An 18512-nucleotide genomic window follows, 5' to 3' on the forward strand; every position below is an offset into this window, starting at 1 on the left:
GAGGACTCAGCATGTGCTACATCCAGAAAACGCTCTGCTGATGCACATCCGTCTTCCACAGACTGTAGCACAGTGAGTGGCCAGGGCACTGTTACCACGTTCCGCTTTCTCTATGTGTGTTCTGCATTTGCTTGGAATCCAGTTCGGGAAGTATTTCTGAAGCAGGTCCTGTGGTTCCAGCGCTATGTCCGGTACAACGGAAGACAGAAAAGGAGGACAGAGCCCCTACCTGCCCTCAAGGAGTCTGCAGTCTAGTTGAAGCCCAAGACTCAGCAGCCCAGGGCAGTCGGGCTTGGGCTGAGTGCCTGGGGCTTCCTGCCTCGCAGACATTATCAATGGGCTCAGTCTCTGCAACCGCGCCTTGAGTCCGGTGCCTGTGGTAGGCAGCTAACGCGCCTGCTGCCCCAAAGGTATCTATATCCTCATCCCCGAGCCCCGTGAATATGTTTCCTCATACGAGAAAAGGGACTTTGCAGAGGTGATCGAGGATCTTGAGATGGGAAATCATCCGGGGTGATCCAGGCAGGTCCGTCATTACAAGGGTCCTTGTAAGTGGAAGAAGAAGATCAGAGTCGGGGGGTGACAGCTTGCTGCTGCTGCCTCTGAAAATGGTAGGGGCCACGAGCCAAGAACGCGGGCAGCCTCTAGAAGCCAGAAAACGCACACTTCTTTGGGGCCTCCGGAAGGAACCAGCCCTGCCGATCGATCGATGCCTTGACCCCAACCCATGAGACCCCCTGCAGACTTCTGGCTTCCAGAACTGTAAGAGAAGTTTTACCCTCGTTTTACAGGAGGAGAAGCTAGAGCACAGTGAGCTTAAGTACTTGACTCAAAGTCACACAGCTGGTGAGAGGCAGTGCTGGGATTCAAGTCCACGTTCCCTGAAGCACACGGGCCTCCACGCAGTAGAGAGCAGTGCAGTGAATTACAGAGTGGCACGAGGGCAGCGAGGGTCAAAGTAAAACAGACATTCCTTGGCTTTTGCACATGCCTGTTCTCGCTGAGGATCCCAGGGAGTTGGTGGATATTTCCAAAGCAAAAGGGCTTCCGAGTCTCCAGTAGGAGGAGAGGGCCCCGGTTTTCTATGTTTCTGGGATGCTCAGCCCCCGCGCAGGGCCACTAAGGATGCCGAGCTGGAGTCCCGGGGCTGGAGGTCACCGTAACTGCCCCTTGCAGTGGCCCCAGGACGAGAGAACTCAGGTCACACTTCTGCCTCCTCATAAAATGGCAAAGAAATCGAGATCCAGAGAAGAACGCGTGCTTTGAGGGAGATCTGGGGAAACATTGATTGGTGAGTAAATCCATGCTCCTTAGGGCACCGCAGGGGGAAGGGAACCAGAATGGAAACCAGGATTTAATAAGCATCTCTGCCAAGCACTCTGCTAGGCCATTTGTATATGAGATTTCATGAGGTTCTTTTAGTTTATTTCTTTATTTTGGGAGAGAGTGTGTAAGAGCAGGAGGAGGGGCAGAGAGAGGGAGAGAGAGAATCCTAAGCAGGCTCCGTGCTGCTAGCACAGAGACGGTTGCAGGGCTCGAACTCAAGAACCAGGAGATCATGACCTGAACGGAAATGAAGAGTTGGAGGCTTTACCGACTAAGCCACCCAGGCGCCCTGAGATTTCATGGTTTTAACCACTAAGCCATGACGTAACATTAGTCACTTCTATTTTACTCTAAAGGAAACAGGCTCAAAGCTCTGAACTAATGTTCCATGGTTAACAAACCTCGTAAATGAAATTCTAGAGCTGAGATTTGAGCCCACGTGGATCTAACACCTCCACCCTCCACCCTGATCGTAAGTGGAGGGAAGAGCTATCCCTACCTCTTGGTTTTGAGGTACCTCAAAAGGCTCCTCACATACCTGCCTTCTCAAATGGCCACCATGTCTGAGGATTTACTCACTGTTCTCCAGGAAATGAGGAGGGCGGGATCCCTGGGCAACAGGACGAGGAGGGACCCAGGAGGGAGATTCCAGGATTTGGGGGTGGACACCGGATCCTGCCTGAGGGTGTTGAACACTGGAACCAAGGGGGCCCAAGTTAACGGTACCTGCAGAGGGTGGAGAGGAGAGCCCCATGGACATGTCTCTCCAGCCGCACAAGCTTCTGTTGGGGTGACCAGATTGCAGAACACACTCATCTCAGCCAGTAAGTAGATGCGGCTGGGCATCCCCACCTTGCATGAGGGGATTTCTCCTCAAAACTCCTTGCAGTGGTTTGCAATCCTCATCTGTGCTACCTTTTCAACACACAATTCGTGTCTGTGGAGAAAGCAGATGCACGCAGTACCGAGCTTTTTTTCAGCTGTTGAGTGAGCGAGGACTTTGAGATCACCTGGCCCCTGCCCGGAGGACCCAGGGGGCATCTCCGGCTGCTTTGGCGGCAAAGCTTCCTGAGAAGTGAGACGGCTCCACTTTGCACAGACTGATGAAAGCAAAACCACCAGGACCTCAAAGACGTTTTCAACATTGGCTGCCGTGGGTTTGCTTTTTGTTCAGGGAAGGTAACCAAGAAAGACCAGGAAGAAACAGATCAAAGCTGGACACGATCAAAATATCTCATCATCCGCAAACCATTAAGAGACTCTTAAATACTGAGAACAAACTGAAGGTTGATGGGGGGAGGCGGGGAGGGGGAAAGTGGGTGATGGGCATTGAGGAGAGCACCTGTTGGGATGAGCACTGGGTGTTGTATGGAAACCAATTTGACAATAAATTATATTTAATATTAAAAAAAAATAAACCCCCCAAATATCTCATCATCCATGTTGATATCCTGGAATTACACTGAAGCCTAAATATTTGGTGTTGGATGTGAACATGGTGGGAGGCTGCTGTGAGGGTCCAATACTGCCCTGTCACAGTTTGCTGGTCACACTGTGTCACTCACCCTGTTCCCAAAGGCCAACTGCGGCTGTCATAGTGGGTGCATCCAGAAAGCAAGGACAAGCCTATTTGATATACAGAAGAAAATGATGTCTCTCAAAACATTTTCAACTCTTTCGGCTCAGTTTATGTTGAAGATGTATCGTGGACAGTTTTAGGGTTTGACCTTGCCATATTGACGAAAGTTATTCATTCTCTCATGCACTACGAGTAGAATATAGGCAGATTCAATTTTTGGAGAAAGCAATCGGGCAGTGCTGATCAACGCTTTAAATGGGTAATCCCTTGGGGCACCTGGGTGGCTCAGTCGGTTAAGCCTCCGACTGTGGCTCTGGTCATGATCTTGCCTCCTGTGAGTTCGAGCCCTGTTTTGGGCTCTGTGCTGACTGCTCAAAGCCTGGAGCCTGCTTCCAATCCTGTCTGCCTTGGTCTCTGCCCCTCCCTTACTCGTACTCTTTGTTTCTCTCTCAAAAATAAACATTAAAAAAAAAATTAAAACCTAAATGATCAATTATATCAACCATATATAATCCTATATCATTCAGTCTTGAAAGTGATAAGGATATATAATAGTTGACATAGAGCATGTGCACAAGCAGAAGGGAAGTTATAAAACAGTATCTAGGGGACAAGTTCAGTTGGTTTATTTTTCCTAAGTATCTCTACGTGCTTAGAAATAGTCTTGGGAGGATATATTACAATGTTGGTATGTGTGGGACCTCAGGGGACATTTGTCTTCCTTTTCGTATTCTGGACCTTCCGCAAACAGCATTTCATAATTCTGTTGTTCAAACACACAAGTTTCAAACAAACACAGAATCAATGTTTGAGAAACCGTTGCTCCTTACTGAAAACTGAAGGTCAAGCTCCACAACACAAATAGGCCAAATAGGCCCTGACAGTCTTGGCCGCAACACGAGCGCAGGACTAAGACACTCAGCAAGTGCTTCCTACCTGCTCCCGGCACATCGGAACAGAAGGATAGTTTCGGGAATGAAGGACAGAGATGTCCTCCGCACTAGGTTGCCGGGAAACAGAGCTTTGGAGTGAGCCCGGAGTGGGGACGGGTGGAGTGGTGCCAGCTTGCTCTGGCCTCCTCTGGAAGTGCAGGTAGAGAGGCCTAGCCCAGGCCCCCGCTGTCACTCAGGGTCGCTCCCGCGCCCCGCCACAGGCATCCTCCTCTGGCACTTCTGACAGGCAACTCTGTTGGAAATTCCGCTTCAGGACACGCCGAGAATATGGTTACCTTTGGATTCACAAAACTAGGAGTTCTTATTAAATTTGAATAGAGGTACCTCAAGAGAGGGGAGCCTGGGTGGCTCAGTCAGTTGAGCATCAGACTGTGGCTCAGGTCACGATCTCGCAGTCCGTGAGTTCGAGCCCCGCATCGGGCCCTGTGCTGATAGCTCAGAGCCTGGAGCCTGCTTCGGATTCTGTCTCCCTCTCTGTCTGCCCCTCTCCTGCTCATGCTCTATCTCTGTCTCTCAAAAATAAATTAAAAAATGTTAAAAAAAAAAAAAAAAAGCACTTGAAGAGATGTATAGATACCATGTCACCCAAATGCTAAGAGGATCTTTCCAATTTTAGAAATCGTTAGAAGCTTTCTCTGTGACATCCAAATGATTTGTAGTGCAAAGGATAATTTGAGCCTTTTCTATTTTCAGAAGGCACCCTGTATCTGAAAGGACATTCATGATGTTGGGGCCCTGAGTGGCTTTAATGGCAAAGTAATTATCTGTATACAAATGTGCTGAGCCTTCCAACGTAATTAAATCACTGATCCTCAGGACAGTTTCCACTGATGTCACACAACAGCACTGAAATAGCAAATTGTCAGCTTCAGCCTGTACAGATTTTTTCCCCATTAGGCCAGAAAGAGTTTTAACATATACAGTAGTACTTTTCTTTTTTAATACACTAGAGGATCGATATAATCATGGACTTCTCTCCACATTACCACTTCATTGTTTGGATTATTTCAGAAATTAAAGACAACAGTTAAAGCAAGAAAACGATTTTTTTAAACGTTTATTTACTTGGGGGGGGGCAGAGAGAGAGAGGGAGACAGAGAATCCAAAGCAGGCTCTCTGCTGACAGCAGAAAGCCCAATGTGGGGCTTGAGCTCATGAACCATGAGATCATGACCTGAGCCAAAGTCAGATGCTTAACCGACTGAGCCACCCAGGTGACCCTAAAGCAAGAAAACTTAAAGCAGAAGAGGTCATTGGAAAGAAGTAATGGTTAGCAGATACTGAATGCCTAGGATGTGCAAGCGTGGTGCTCACCCCTAAAGCTTTAACCTTTACAGTTCTGCAAGGTTGGTCTCATCCCTAGTTTACGGATTTAAAAAAAAAAAAAAAAAAAAGGCTTAAAGTGTTTGAATAGTTGACTTGCCCAAGGTCACCTAGTTAATGCTGGCAATGGAATTTGATCTAAGCCCTTCCAGAGTTAAGAGCCCATGTCCTGGTCACCGTTGAAGTCATACCTCTCATTTAGGTGACCGTGCACATGCCGAATCAGTCAGGGCTTGAGTCACCTGTGACCCAAAGCCCCAAACAACAGAGGCTTCTGTAACGTGGGAGATTTCTCTGGGGTGCAGAGGTAGGTAGTCTGGGGCTTGGAGAGTCCCTCTGAGGCGTCAAGCTCCTGTGCTTTAGTTGCTCTGCCCCGGAAGGACTCGTGGTCCTAGACTGGGCTTAGAGCTCCGGCTGCTACCTCTTCCTGTAAGCCCGCAAGAGGAAGGAATAAAGACATCCCACGCCTTGAAGGGCACGTCCCAAGAGTTGCTCAAATCACTGGCCAGAACTTACTGACACCTAGCTGTCGGGAGGCTGGGAAGATGATCGTTATGTGCTGGGTGGCTTTGTGCCAACGAGAGATCAGAGTTTGAGGGAAGAAGGGGACTGAGAGGCTGTAAAAGCCTCTTCCACCATGTGCTTACAAAACATGCCAGGAGTAAAATGGAGATCTTAAACCCTTCCTCTCCCCTTTCGTGAGGGTGTATTTTCTGCTGGCCAGAAGGGAAACATTAAATCAGAGTTCTGTTTGAAGTATTTCATGAAAATCGGCTTAACAAACCCTCACTACCCACCATCCAGAAATAACAAATGCTAATATTTTCCTCCAGATCTGAGAAAAAAAGGACTCAGATGAGGTCCCTCCTGCTGCCGCACCGATTCCGTTCCTCTCCCTTCTTTTCTGGAGGCGATTACTTTTCTCATCAGTGCTTCCCAGCAAGGTTTCTCTACTTCATAGACAACAACAGTATTTTTAAAAACTTTATAAATGGCATATGTTTCATCTTCTGATCGGCTGATTCTCACCCAACATTTTTTCAACAGCTAGCCACTGATATGACAGATCAAGTTCCCTCATTTTAACTGCTCAATTGTTTGCCCACTTATAAATAGGCCTCAGTTTACCCATTGTCTTGTTCATGGACATTTAAGTATTTTAAAACAATTCAGCTGTGAGCGTCCATGTAGTAATAATGTGCCCTGTACACACACGCAAGGGTCCCTGAGTACTGCTCCTCAAGCTTCAAGGAGGGTAGGAATCCCCTGAGAAATCTTGTTAACAACAGATGGTCACACGGCAAGTCCCGGGCGGAACCTGAGAGCTGCACTCCAGAGAGAGTTCCCAGGTGAAGTCCACACTGCAGCTCTGTGGACTCTGAGAAGGGAGACTCTAGTTATGTGCCCAGGGTCACAGAGCCAAGGGTCACAGGCTATCCATATCTTCAACTTTCACAGACATCATCGAACTGAATCAATTTTACTTCAGAAGAAATCAATTTTCATTTCTTCATCCTAACATTCAATCTTGATCTTGTGAGACTTTTTGCCTTCTGCCGGTCTGAAAGCATGAAACAAAAATTAAGTCATAGTCCTCTGGTTATCAGTAACGATGATCATCTTTTCATATTTTTAAACTATTCAAGTTTTTTCTGTTCAAATTTTTATTCACTTTTCTAATGTGGTCTCGGTGTCATGTGAGGACCCTGGGGATTCCAGACTGGCCCCCAAGGTCCTTCCTTTTCCAATTTCCGACCCATGTGAAGCTCCATTTTCTTCATATATTTTAACCAAACACAGAGCAACAGACCGACTGCAGAAGCCAATTTGAGAATCCGGCTATCTTTCATTAAGCTAGACAAAGAAGTTTTCAGAAATGTTAAGCCAATTCCTCTCATTAAACCTCGAAAGTTCTTTTTCATAACTGTGTAATTTCATAACCTGTACTATTTTTAATACTTTAAAAATTCTTCTATTTTAATTTCTAGGAGAGTAAGTATCAATAGATAGAATCTAAACACACACACACTCTGTGGAGTTCTCAATTTTTAAGTGTGTGAAGAGGTCTTGAGACCAAAAAAGTTTGAGAACTGAGGTATTAATTAATACATGGTTGTCATTTGCTCACTGATTTGTAGGAGGGACTTTTTCATGTATTCTGGATACTAATCCTGTCACTTATACATATTGCGAACAACTTTTCCCAGTCTGAGACTTGTCTTTTTACTCGTGCTGCCTACCATTCTACAAAGAGCTTTCATTTTGATGCAGTTCTATTTTCCCATCGTGTACTTTTGCTAAGTAAGGATACTGCTCCTATTTTGAAACAGAAAAAGTCTCACTGGGCTTTCTAGAGAACCCCAGCTTTGGTGCCACTCAATGAATTACGGAGAGAATATGGGATCTGCCCTAACCCTCTCCTCACAGAACCCGCATTCCATCCATCTTCCATACCTCAACTTATTTCAATCAAGGTGATGGTTACCACTGACCTTTAATGAGATCAATGTAAGGTACGTACGTGCTCGTGTATTTTAGACTATTCTGTTTTCCTTCAGACAAATGAAATAGAATGTCTATGATTCACCAAAAATAACCTTTTACCTTCAGCATAATACACGTTGCTGTTTTCCTCTTCAGAAGTAGATTAGTATATAGGAAGGACATTCCCATAAAACTTAATACACATTTAATTCAACTAAATTTAACTAAAAAAGATTTAACGCATTTAAATTCAACATTCTATATAAAGCTTTTGTATTTAGAAAGCACTTTCATAATATTATCTTATCTGACCTTCGTAATAATCCTGTAAGATAAATGGAGACAATACTATGCTAAGAACTGTTAGAGATGAGGAGAAAGAAATTCGGAGAAGTTAAACAACTGGTCAACATTACATGCATAGGACTACAAATGAGCTCTAACTTTTAATCACAGCTAATGAAGATCCCTTCAAAATCTGGTTGAGTTTTGCCAATCAGAATAAAAGTGGCAAGTAAGCCGTACCAACCCTCAATGAAGCAGAAACCGAACACCTGCATGGTGGTTACAAGCGAAAGCAAGGGAAGTCTGAAGGGCATTTATAGGGCATTTCAAGAGGACTTCACATTTTTAGTGTACATGCGATCAGTATGTCCTCCTGCTCATCAATATTCCTATTCATAATTACAGCCAATCCACCTCGTTCTGTTAGAGGAGGGGGGCATGTTTTCGATCAAGCCTGGAAGGAAGAGCCCTCTCACCTGGCTGCTATTCTCCCTGAAGGGACAAGAAAAGGACAAGAAACATCAATTAGGAGAAGTTAGTGATAGAAGTTAGAAACAAAAAGGAAAAAAGATAAAGAGAATCTACTTATGTCTCTAAATGAAGAAGGAAACAATTAAAATACAAATGCATATTTTCAAGTCAAGCACACAGAATGATTGAGCTCAATACTATCCCATGAGACTTCCAGGAAAGTCCTTGCCATCGGAGACTCAGGTTCTAGAGCTCATGTATAATTGAAGATTCCTTCATTTGAGGATTCAAGGACATAAGGAGAGAACTTCGCTCAACAGAAAGTATATATTTTAAGCTAGTGAGTTCAGAGTTACTCTCAAGGCCAATTAGAAGAACTGCCTACTTAATCCATCCTCATCCTAAAATCTGGCTCATTACTGGTCCGTATACTTGACCACACTCACTTTCAACAATTCTCCAGATTTCCTTTGAGTCAATATTCATCTTTGCTATAGAATTCATGGCATAAATATCAGCCCTATGAAAAAACTTTTATTAAAAAATGTCTTCCATTAAATGATGAAAAAAACAAAATTAAAAACTTTTGAAAATAGTGAAAAACAAACCCCAAGGCAGAATATCCTTTTTTAAAAAGTCGGTATAAAATCTGAACATCCACCACCTTGATCCATAATGCTTCATGGCTGTCACTGTGTCAAAGAAGGAAGCAACATCTTCATTAATTTGCTTCCACCTCCACAATTTAAATCAGAGCAAAACACCAAAGATCTACCTTACTGATAATTACCTATAAAATCTCAAAATCAACAGTGACACCTTGAAGAGGTACTAGTCTTGAAATATAACTATGTATGCTCAATTTGTTTCTACCTATCACTGTCCTTGAAGAAAAAAATACAGTAATCAACAATAGATTATTTAGAAATAATTCGAAACTCAGAACTGGAGTCATGTTATCAAGTGGGAAAAAAAAACTCTACGATGATTTTAAAACAATCTGAGTCTTTCACAGATCATGAAGTATAACAATACAAAAGCATTGAATCTTGTGAAAATACTATGTGAATTCCACAAAACAAAACAGAAAGGAGCATCTGTATGTGTTAAAATAATTTAATTCTCCCTGTACATTTCTGTTCACATGAGCCAAGAGAAATCAAGAATGCATACTTTACAATATTTACCTGTTTTGAGACATTCAAGTCAATTCAGATGGCAAAGTAGAATTCAACCATTAATGAAATGTTTAAAAATATATATATTAAACGAAAAAATGTTTTTACAAGATAAAAAATAATCTTCCACAATGCAATAAATTGCAGATCACTGAAATTTTAACTGTTTAGATGATTTCAGTTCAGTTTTTGGTTTTAAAATCTAGAAACAATCAAAAAGAAAAAGTGTTGACAGAATTTCTATCTGTTTTTACGTTTCTCTTTCTTGCTTCGACTACTTGTTACACTGTTTAAAGAACATGATGAAGGTGCTCTCGCATGACCTGTGGCCTTCAGATGGTCAAAAAGTTTATTCCGGGATGGAAATTCACTATGGCAGGTTGTACAGCTGATAAGAACATCACTCTGAAGAGAGAAAAAAATACATCAATTAAAGTGTTATTACCTGAGTGCAGTGATTTATGTTTTCACGTTGAGATTAAATATCAAATAATTCAAGATAAAGAACTTTTATCAAAATGGCAGCCACCAAGACAGGCTTCCAAAGAGGCAGCTGTTCTGAGAAGTTAAGTCCCATCAGCCAGCACCATCAACTTTAAAGAGTCCTGAGACATTCAATAGCATGTACCATATGGACCAGATCAAGGTTTTAGATTTCAAAGTAATGGAAAACAGAACAGTAACTGTTTTAGTACAGTTTGGTATTTCCAATGTGCTTTTTAAAGAAAAACAATGACACACCTATCTATACATTCTACATCCACCAAGAAAAACTGTTGATGGACCCACACCTATATATACAGTAGGTGCAGAAGGGTTCACCAAATACTTATGTCTTTAGAATTAGAATTAAGAATTTAGATTACTTAAACAAGGTCTACTGAAAACATGTCAATATGACTTTGACCTACCACTGCCTGTTGTTCAGCAGGTACTTTGACAGATTTCTTCATATCTTTGGCTTTCTTTCCTTTGGGTTTAGGAGCACTGGAAAATAAATGAAAGAATTCTGTATAATCCAATAATAACGTATCCCTTTTTTTTTAACGTTTATTTATTTTTGAGACAGAGAGAGAGAGCATGAACGGGGGAAGGTCAGAGAGAGAGAGGGAGACACAGAATCTGAAACAGGCTCCAGGCTCTGAGCTGTCAGCACACAGCCCGACGTGGGGCTCGAACTCACAGACCGTGAGATCATGACCTGAGCCGAAGTCGGACGCTCAACTGACTGAGCCACCCAGGCGCCCCAATAACGTATCCCTTTTAATTGTTACCTTGCTCCCAAGAAGATTCAAAAGAGTGACATGCACTTTAAGGGCTAATTCACTAATTTTTATGGCCAACCTAATTAATTTTCACATCTCAAATGAACTGCTTTAAAGAGCAAATTTAGAGATCACATGTGATGTCAAATTTGAGGAGGGAGTTAAGATGGTAGAGTAGTATGTAGATCCTGAGCTCGTCTCGTCCCCAAAAACAAAAAACTACATCAGCAACAAACCATTTTGAACAACTAGGAAACTGATCTGAGGATTAACACAACAGTAACTTGAGCCACAGAATTAGGCAGGTATGCATTGCGGAGACATGAATTGGGGGAGAGAAAAGCCGTGGAGCATAGGGAGCCGTTTCTGCAGAGAAAGGACAGAAAGGGGGAGAGTGTGGCACAGCAGTATCGGGCAATAAAAACACTCCCCCGGAAGCAGCTGGAGAGAAAGAGAAAGAGAGAGTGAGAACACTCGCAAAGGACTGAACAGGAAATCTGTTCCCCAAAATTACTGATGGGGAGAAAGAAGGGGGTTTCAATACCATTAGGATTCTATAAACAGTAGAGCACAGAGTCTGAAGTTCTGGACCTCAGTACCTGGCAGTGCTCAGGTGAGGAAGCAGGGTGAATCCCCAGGAGCAGGCAGCAAGGTTTCAGGAGTCTCTGTCCCATACAGGGAGAAGCGGGTCCCCTGCTTAGAGAGCATTTGGTAGAGGGCATACAGCCTCCACACAGGCAAAGGTCCCAGCAGACCCCAGAGAGCAGCCACATTTGCTGATATTGGGACAAAGATGCAGAGTACAGTGAAACCCGGTGCTTGCTGTGTGTTGTGATTTGCCACAACCTCTGAACTTCTGCTGCTGTGCCATCACACGAACGTTTTCTGGGACAAGCCAGCACCCGGCCATTCCTCAGCAAGACCCTCCCTCATAGAGTCGGAGTGGGTCTGAGCCATGGGGGTCTTTGAAGTGTGGGGTTTTGAAACACAACCCCATCTGAGATAAAACTCTGGAGGGAGGTGCTGTCTGGCAGGTGGACGGCTTGGACACGGACAGGATAGAGGTGGGCTGTGGACGGAGGCCTGAGACAAAGAAGGGGTGCTTGATCATGGGTCAGTGAGAGTACAAAGTTCCTGCTCCAGAGACTAGGAGCTGGGTGAAGCCACTTTCACCTCTCCCATGCAATCCCATGTGTGCTCATGCATGCACGCCATACCAATCCACTCCAGTAAGTTAAGTGGTGCCACATACCGGAGAACGGAGCCATTACACCAACCCCTGCCCAACCACACCATCCAAGCTCATCCCCTAGAAGACCAGCAGAGGTCAAAACCACCTGCTCAGTGTATAGGCTATTAGAAGGTTTCACAGTTTCAGTTCTAGGGGAAACTAGATGTAACTTCATTCGGGTTTCATTGTTTGCTGGTTCATTTATTTGTTTTCTTTGCTTCTATTTTTGCTTAAATTCTGTTTTTTTTTCCTTTCTTTTCTTTCTCTTTCTTGGATACCGAAAGAGAAAATTTTATTTCAATTTTTTTTACTTTATTTTCTTAAATTTATTATTCTATTTCATTTTCTTTACTTTATTATATTTTAATTTCCAAACTTTTTCTTACATTTTTTTTCCTTTCCCCTTTTTCCCTATTTTATCAAGCTTCTTTCAACATGCAGACCGAAACACACCTAAGGATCTAGCTTCCCTTTATTTTTCTTGTTTTTAAATTTTTCAATTTCAATGTTTTATTTTATTAATTTTTTTTCTTCTTCCAAAATGACAAGATGAAGGAATTCACCCCAAAAGAAAGAACAGGAAGAAATGACAGCCAGGGACTTAATGCAGATAATAAGCAAGATGTCTGAACTAGAATTTAGAACCACGATAATAAGAATACTAGCTGAGGTTGAAAAACGCATAGAAGACACCAGAGAATCCCTTTCTGCGGAGATAAAAGAAACAAAATCTAGTCAGGCCAGAATTTAAAATGTTATAATCAAAATGTTATAATCTTGAATGGATGCCACAATGGCAAGGATTGATGAAGCAGAGCAGCTTCACCCAGAAGCTTCAAAGACCGTACTCAAAAGGAAAGCTACAGACCAATTTCCCTTATGAACATGGATGCAAAAATTCCCAAGACACTAGCAAATTGGATCCAACAATACATTAAAAGGATCATTCACCACAATCAAGTAGGATTTATTCTTGGGATGCAGGGCTGGTTCAATATCCGCAAATCAATGTGATACATCACATCAAAAGAAAGGGTAAGAACCACCTGCTAATAACAGCCTCAATGGGGAAAAAATGAGAGCTTTCCCTCTAAGGTCAGGAACGACAGGGATGTCCGCTCTTGCCACTGTTGTTTAACATAGTGTTGGAAGTCCTGGCCTCAGCAATCAGACAACAAAGAAACAAAAGGCATCCAAATCAGTAAGAAGTCAAACTTTTAATTTACTCTTCACAGATGATATGATACTCTGTGTGAAACACTCAAAAGACTCCACCCACAAACTTCCAGAACTGATCCATGAATTCAGCAAAGTCACAGGATATAAAATCAATGTACAGAAATTGGTTGCATTTCTATACACCAAGAATGAAGCAGCAGAAAGAGAAGTCAAGGAATTGATCCCATTTACAATTGCACCCAAAACCATAAAATACCTATGAATAAACCTAAACAAAGAGGTGAAAAATCCATACACTGCAAACAATAGAAATCTTATGAAAGAAATTGAAGACAACACAAAAATATGGAAAAACATTCCACACTCATGGAATGGAAGAAAAAGTACTGTTAAAATGTTGATACTACCCAAAGCAATCTACATATTCAATGCAATCACAACCAAAATAACACCAGCATTCTTCACAGAGCTAGAACAATCCTAAAATTTGAATGGAATGAGAAAAGACCCTGAATAGCCAAAGCAATCCTGAAAAAAAAAAAAAAAAAAAAAAAAAGCAGGAGGTATCACAATTCCAGACTTCAAGCTGTATTACAAAGCTGTAATCATCAAGACAGCATGGTACTGGCACAAAAACAGACACATAGATCAATGGAACAGAATAGAGAACCCAGAAATGGACCCACAGATGTACGGCCAACCAATCTTTGACAAAGCAGGAAAGAAAATCCAATGGAAAAACGACAATCTCTTCGGCAAACGGTGTTGGGAAAACTGGACAGCAACGTGCAAAACAATGAACCTGGACCACTTACACCATACACAAAAATAAACTCAAAATGGATGAAAGAGCTATATGTACGACAGGAAGCCATCTATATCCTAGAGAAGAAACCAGGCAACAACCTCTTTGACCTTGGCCTCAGCAACTTCTTAACCGACTGAGCGACCCAGGCGCTCCAGCAACTTCTTACTCAACACGTCTCCAGAGGCAAGAGAAACAAAATCAAAAATGAACTACTGGGATCTCATCAAGCTTAAAAGCTTCTGCACAGCAAAAGAAAACAGCAAAACTAAAAGGCATCGATGGAATGGAAGAAGTTATTTGCAAATGACTTATCAGATAAAGGGTTAGGATCCAAAATCTATAAAGAACTTACCAAACTCAACACCCAAAAATCAAATAATTCAGTGAAGAAATGGGCAAAAGACATGAATAGACACTTTTCCAAAGAAGACATCCAGATGACTAACGGACACATGAAAAAATGCTCAACATCACTCATCATCAGGAAAATACAAATTAAAACCACAATGACATAGCACTTCACATCTGTTAAAATGGCTAACATTTAACAACTCAGGCAACAACAGATGTTGGTGAGGATGTGTAGAAAGAGGAACCCTTTTGCACTGCTGGTGGGAATCCAACCTGGTACAGCCACTCTGGAAACAGTGTGGAGGTTCCTCAAAAAATTGAAAATAGAACTACCCTACGACCCAGCAACTGCACTACTAGGTACTTATCCAAAGGATATAGGAGTGCTGATTCGAAGGGGCACATGTACCACAATGTTTATAGCAGCATTATTGACAACAGCCAAAGTACGGAAAGATCCCAAATGTCCATCAACTGATGAATAAAGATGTGGTGTATATACTATACAATGGAATACTACTTGGCAATCAAAAAAAAAAAAAAAAGGAAATCTTGCCATTGGCAGCAATGTGGATGGAATTAGAGGGTATGATGCTAAGCGAAATTAGAGAAAAGACAAATATCACATGATTTCATTCACATGTAGAATTTAAGAAACAAAACAGATGAACACAGGGGAAGGGAAGAGACAGATCATAAGAGACTTAAATGCAAAGAACAAACTGAGGGTTGCTGGAGGGGTGTTGGGTGGGGAGATGGGTTAAACGGGTGAAGGGCATTCAGGAGGGCACGTGTTGGGATGAGCACTGGGTATTATAAGTAAGTGATGAATCACTAAATTCTATTCTTGAAATCATTATTACACTATATGTTAAGTAACTTGGATTTAAATTTAAAAAATTAATTAAAAAAAAAGATGTGAAAAGTTGACACAAACATTAACGAATTTACTTAAATCAGTTGAAACACAGCTGAAACACTTTACCGGTTTGTGTGGTTCCTCTCCTTCCTTTTCCTACAGCTACAGCCCTAGCCCAGGCCTCTGTCCTGTGTCCCTCACTGACGCCCCCTGAATTCCTAAACCCCCAAGTGCACTCACCGCCCCTTCGCTGGTGCTCTGGTGTTCATCGTTTGCAACTCAGGCTCCCACTTTACTGGGTCAACTGAACCCTTTCTCATGGTCCTAGACAGGGACCTGAGGCTACTTACTGTTCAGATCTTTCCTCAAGGAATAAGAAATTAATTCTCTGCTCTAGAGGAACAGAGGATGGAGAGAAGACAAGGCAGGAAGGGGAGGACAAGGAATGCTATCTCCCTTGAGAAGAACCTTCTTCTGGCAGCCACTAAGACCTTGTGCAGCCCCAAAATTCCAGGGCTCCTTCCAGCAGGAAGGCCCCAGGCTGCGGTATAAATCCTAATGACCTGCACTGTGGGGCCAGACTCAGGAGGACCACCGTGAGCATGAAGACACAGTCAGCGATGCTGCAGGCAAGCAGGGTGCGGCCTCATCAGGAGCCTTGTTCTCACTTGAGTGCCAAAGATTACAGATTCGGGACAAAATAAGACCTCAACAGGATGAAAACTGGATCAAAGCGACTTTCTGATTTGGGCCATATTGCTGAAATGTCCGTGAGCCCATTCCTCCAGTATCCTCTTTCCCACATGCTGCACCTGTCTGTCTGGGTAACATGGAAGTCACGGATATACATGATCTACTTCGTAACTGTGGGCAGGATGTTACATGATCTATGAGAAGGCACTCTTACCACCAACGTTAATTAGAAAACACCATCAACTTGACTTACTTTTTAGCTTCACTTTTAGGGTCATCACATCGTTCAACAGTCTCAGTGGCACTGATGTTTTCTTGGGGACTACATTCGAATTCTTTGGCATGGTCTTGATTTAAGTTGGTATCTTCTGACTCAACCTTTACTCCTTCTCCAGTTCCATTTTCATTGAAATTATCATCATAATTCTAGGTCATAAAACATATATGCATTAAAAAATAAATAATAATCCCAGCTTCTTATGTTGCCAAATAGTTATAATCAATTATAAGGTCCTGTGCACTCTGGAGGAGCATATCTTCAGGAAATAAAAAGGAGAAACAGCTAGCAATTTAAAACATTAGGGATGAAGGATGCTGGGGTTGCTCAGTCGGTTGAGCGTCTGACTCTTGATTTCAGCTCAGGTCATGATCTCATGGTTCATGGGACTAAACCGACGGTGCTGAGCCTGCCTGGGATTCTCTCTCTCTCCCTCTCTCTCTGCCTCTTCCCAGCTCGTGCTCTCTCAAAGTAAATAAATAAACTTAAAAAAAAAAAAAAAAAAACCAACACAAAAAACACGAATGGTCATTACAGCAATATTAAACTAGGGAAAAATTGGAAACAATCCATATGTTCATTAAGTGAATGGTTGAATATATGAAGGGAATGATGAAGCTCTTAAAAAATCACATTTGCAAAGTTACCAATTCAATTTTATAGAAAAATACAACCTATTAGCAAAAATGTAAAAGAGAAAATTGTATATAATGTCTGGTTATAATTTAATTCAATAGTAAGTAATATCTATAGGCAGAATTAGGGATGATATCTATCGTTTTCTGGTATCCAGATGATCTGCAATGAGCAACTATTACTTTTTTTTTGAGAGAGAGAGACAGAGAGAACAAGCAAGTGGGGAAAGGGCAAAGGAAGACAGAATACTAAGCAGGCTCCACACCCAGCAAAGCCCCATGTAGGGCTTGATCTCATGACTGTGAGATCATGACCTGAGCCAAAATCAAGAGTCAGACACTTAACCGACTGAGCCACCCAGGTGCCCCAACTATTACTTTTATAGTTATAAAAGAAAGAAGAAAAAAAAAAACAAAATAAGCATTATAAAAAAAGACAAAACTTGGCAAACAAATCCTCACTAAGTGCAACTGTGCTTTGTTTTTTCTTTATTCTTGACTGAGACAGAGAGAGAAAGAGAGCGCACAATCGCGGGAGAGGCAGAGAGAAACGGAGAGAGAGAAAATCCCAAGCAGGCCCAGCACTGACAGCACAGTCCCATGTGGGGCTCCATGTCACAAACAGTGGGATCATGACCTGAGCTGAAATCAAGAGTCTGACCCTTAACTTGACTGAGCCACCCAGGCACCCCTGCAACTGTGTTTTTTTGTTGTTCTGGTTTGAGGCAACATTTTGCCACATTTGCTCTCCCCTATCCCTTCCTGTGGGTCTCTGAACACACACTTTCCCCCACCCCAGAACTATGAAAGTAAGTTGCAGGCGGATATCATGACACTTCACCATGTATCTTGTAAGAACAAAAACATGCTCCTACATTTCCACACTACCCTCTTCATACTGAAGACCTTAGCACTGATGGTATCTGCTACATAAGCCATATTCACAACCCAATAATGTCCTTTCCTTGTGAGCCCCAAGAGGGGCTAGAGTCAAGGACCACACGTTGTGCTTAGTTGTCGTATCTCTTTAATCTCCTTTACTCTAGAACCAGAGCCCTACTTTTTTCTCTTCTTTTCTTTTTTGGTCTTTCATGATATTGACAATTGGATGGCTGCTTTGTTCCCACAGTTTGGCTTTGCCTGTTTCCTCATGATTAGACTCAGGTCACACATTTCTAGTAATAATATTACTACCAAAATGTCTACTAAGTACAGTTCAAGATTTTTTTATCTTGTAGTTAATTTTGTCTTTAGAACATGTCTCATGGAGGGTGTCAGAGTAGTGTGTTCAAAAGTTACTTGGATTCCTCCTTTCTGTCAGCCAGGGCCATTTGTTCACATTCAATCTCAGTTTTCTGGGTTTTCCTTCACAATCTTGTTGGCTCATGCTGTTTTCTTTTTCTGACCATACAGAAAACTTTTCCAGTCTGACGCCTCCTGATTCTCTGTATTTGCTGCCTCCTGCTCTTCAATCTACCAGTTCACGTCACTGTGCTACCCTCCCATCAGAAAGAACTGCGAAAACATCAGGAAAAATACTACATAAAACTAGGTGTGAACTGGGGCTTTCTTCCCGATAGAATGAGAAATCAACACGAGGTATTAGTATAAAGAA

General features: G+C 42.4%; 1 protein-coding gene across 2 annotated transcripts in view; it reads right to left on the reverse strand.

The window, feature by feature from the left end:
• Positions 1 to 5006: 5006 nt before the first annotated feature.
• Positions 5007 to 18512, reverse strand: part of DNAJC21 (DnaJ heat shock protein family (Hsp40) member C21) — a 33353-nt gene continuing 19847 nt past the window's right edge. The window contains exons 10-13 of one of the 2 annotated variants that reach the window (XR_006964731.1): positions 16239 to 16411; positions 10511 to 10586; positions 9609 to 10004; positions 5007 to 6742 (exon numbers count right to left, since the gene is read on the reverse strand). Coding sequence is in view for 1 of the 2 variants with exons in the window: in XM_047093596.1 (XP_046949552.1) it covers positions 9840 to 10004; positions 10511 to 10586; positions 16239 to 16411 (414 nt within the window). In the remaining variant the exon portion in view is untranslated. Of the gene's footprint in view, positions 6743 to 9521; positions 10005 to 10510; positions 10587 to 16238; positions 16412 to 18512 lie in introns of those variants that run through there. The other variant, XM_047093596.1, reaches the window with a different exon arrangement.

Source organism: Lynx rufus, unplaced genomic scaffold (genome assembly GCF_022079265.1).
Source record: "Lynx rufus isolate CCGP_SWC_20201006 ecotype Redwood Valley unplaced genomic scaffold, mLynRuf1.p SCAF_1, whole genome shotgun sequence".
Taxonomy (NCBI): domain Eukaryota; kingdom Metazoa; phylum Chordata; class Mammalia; order Carnivora; family Felidae; genus Lynx; species Lynx rufus.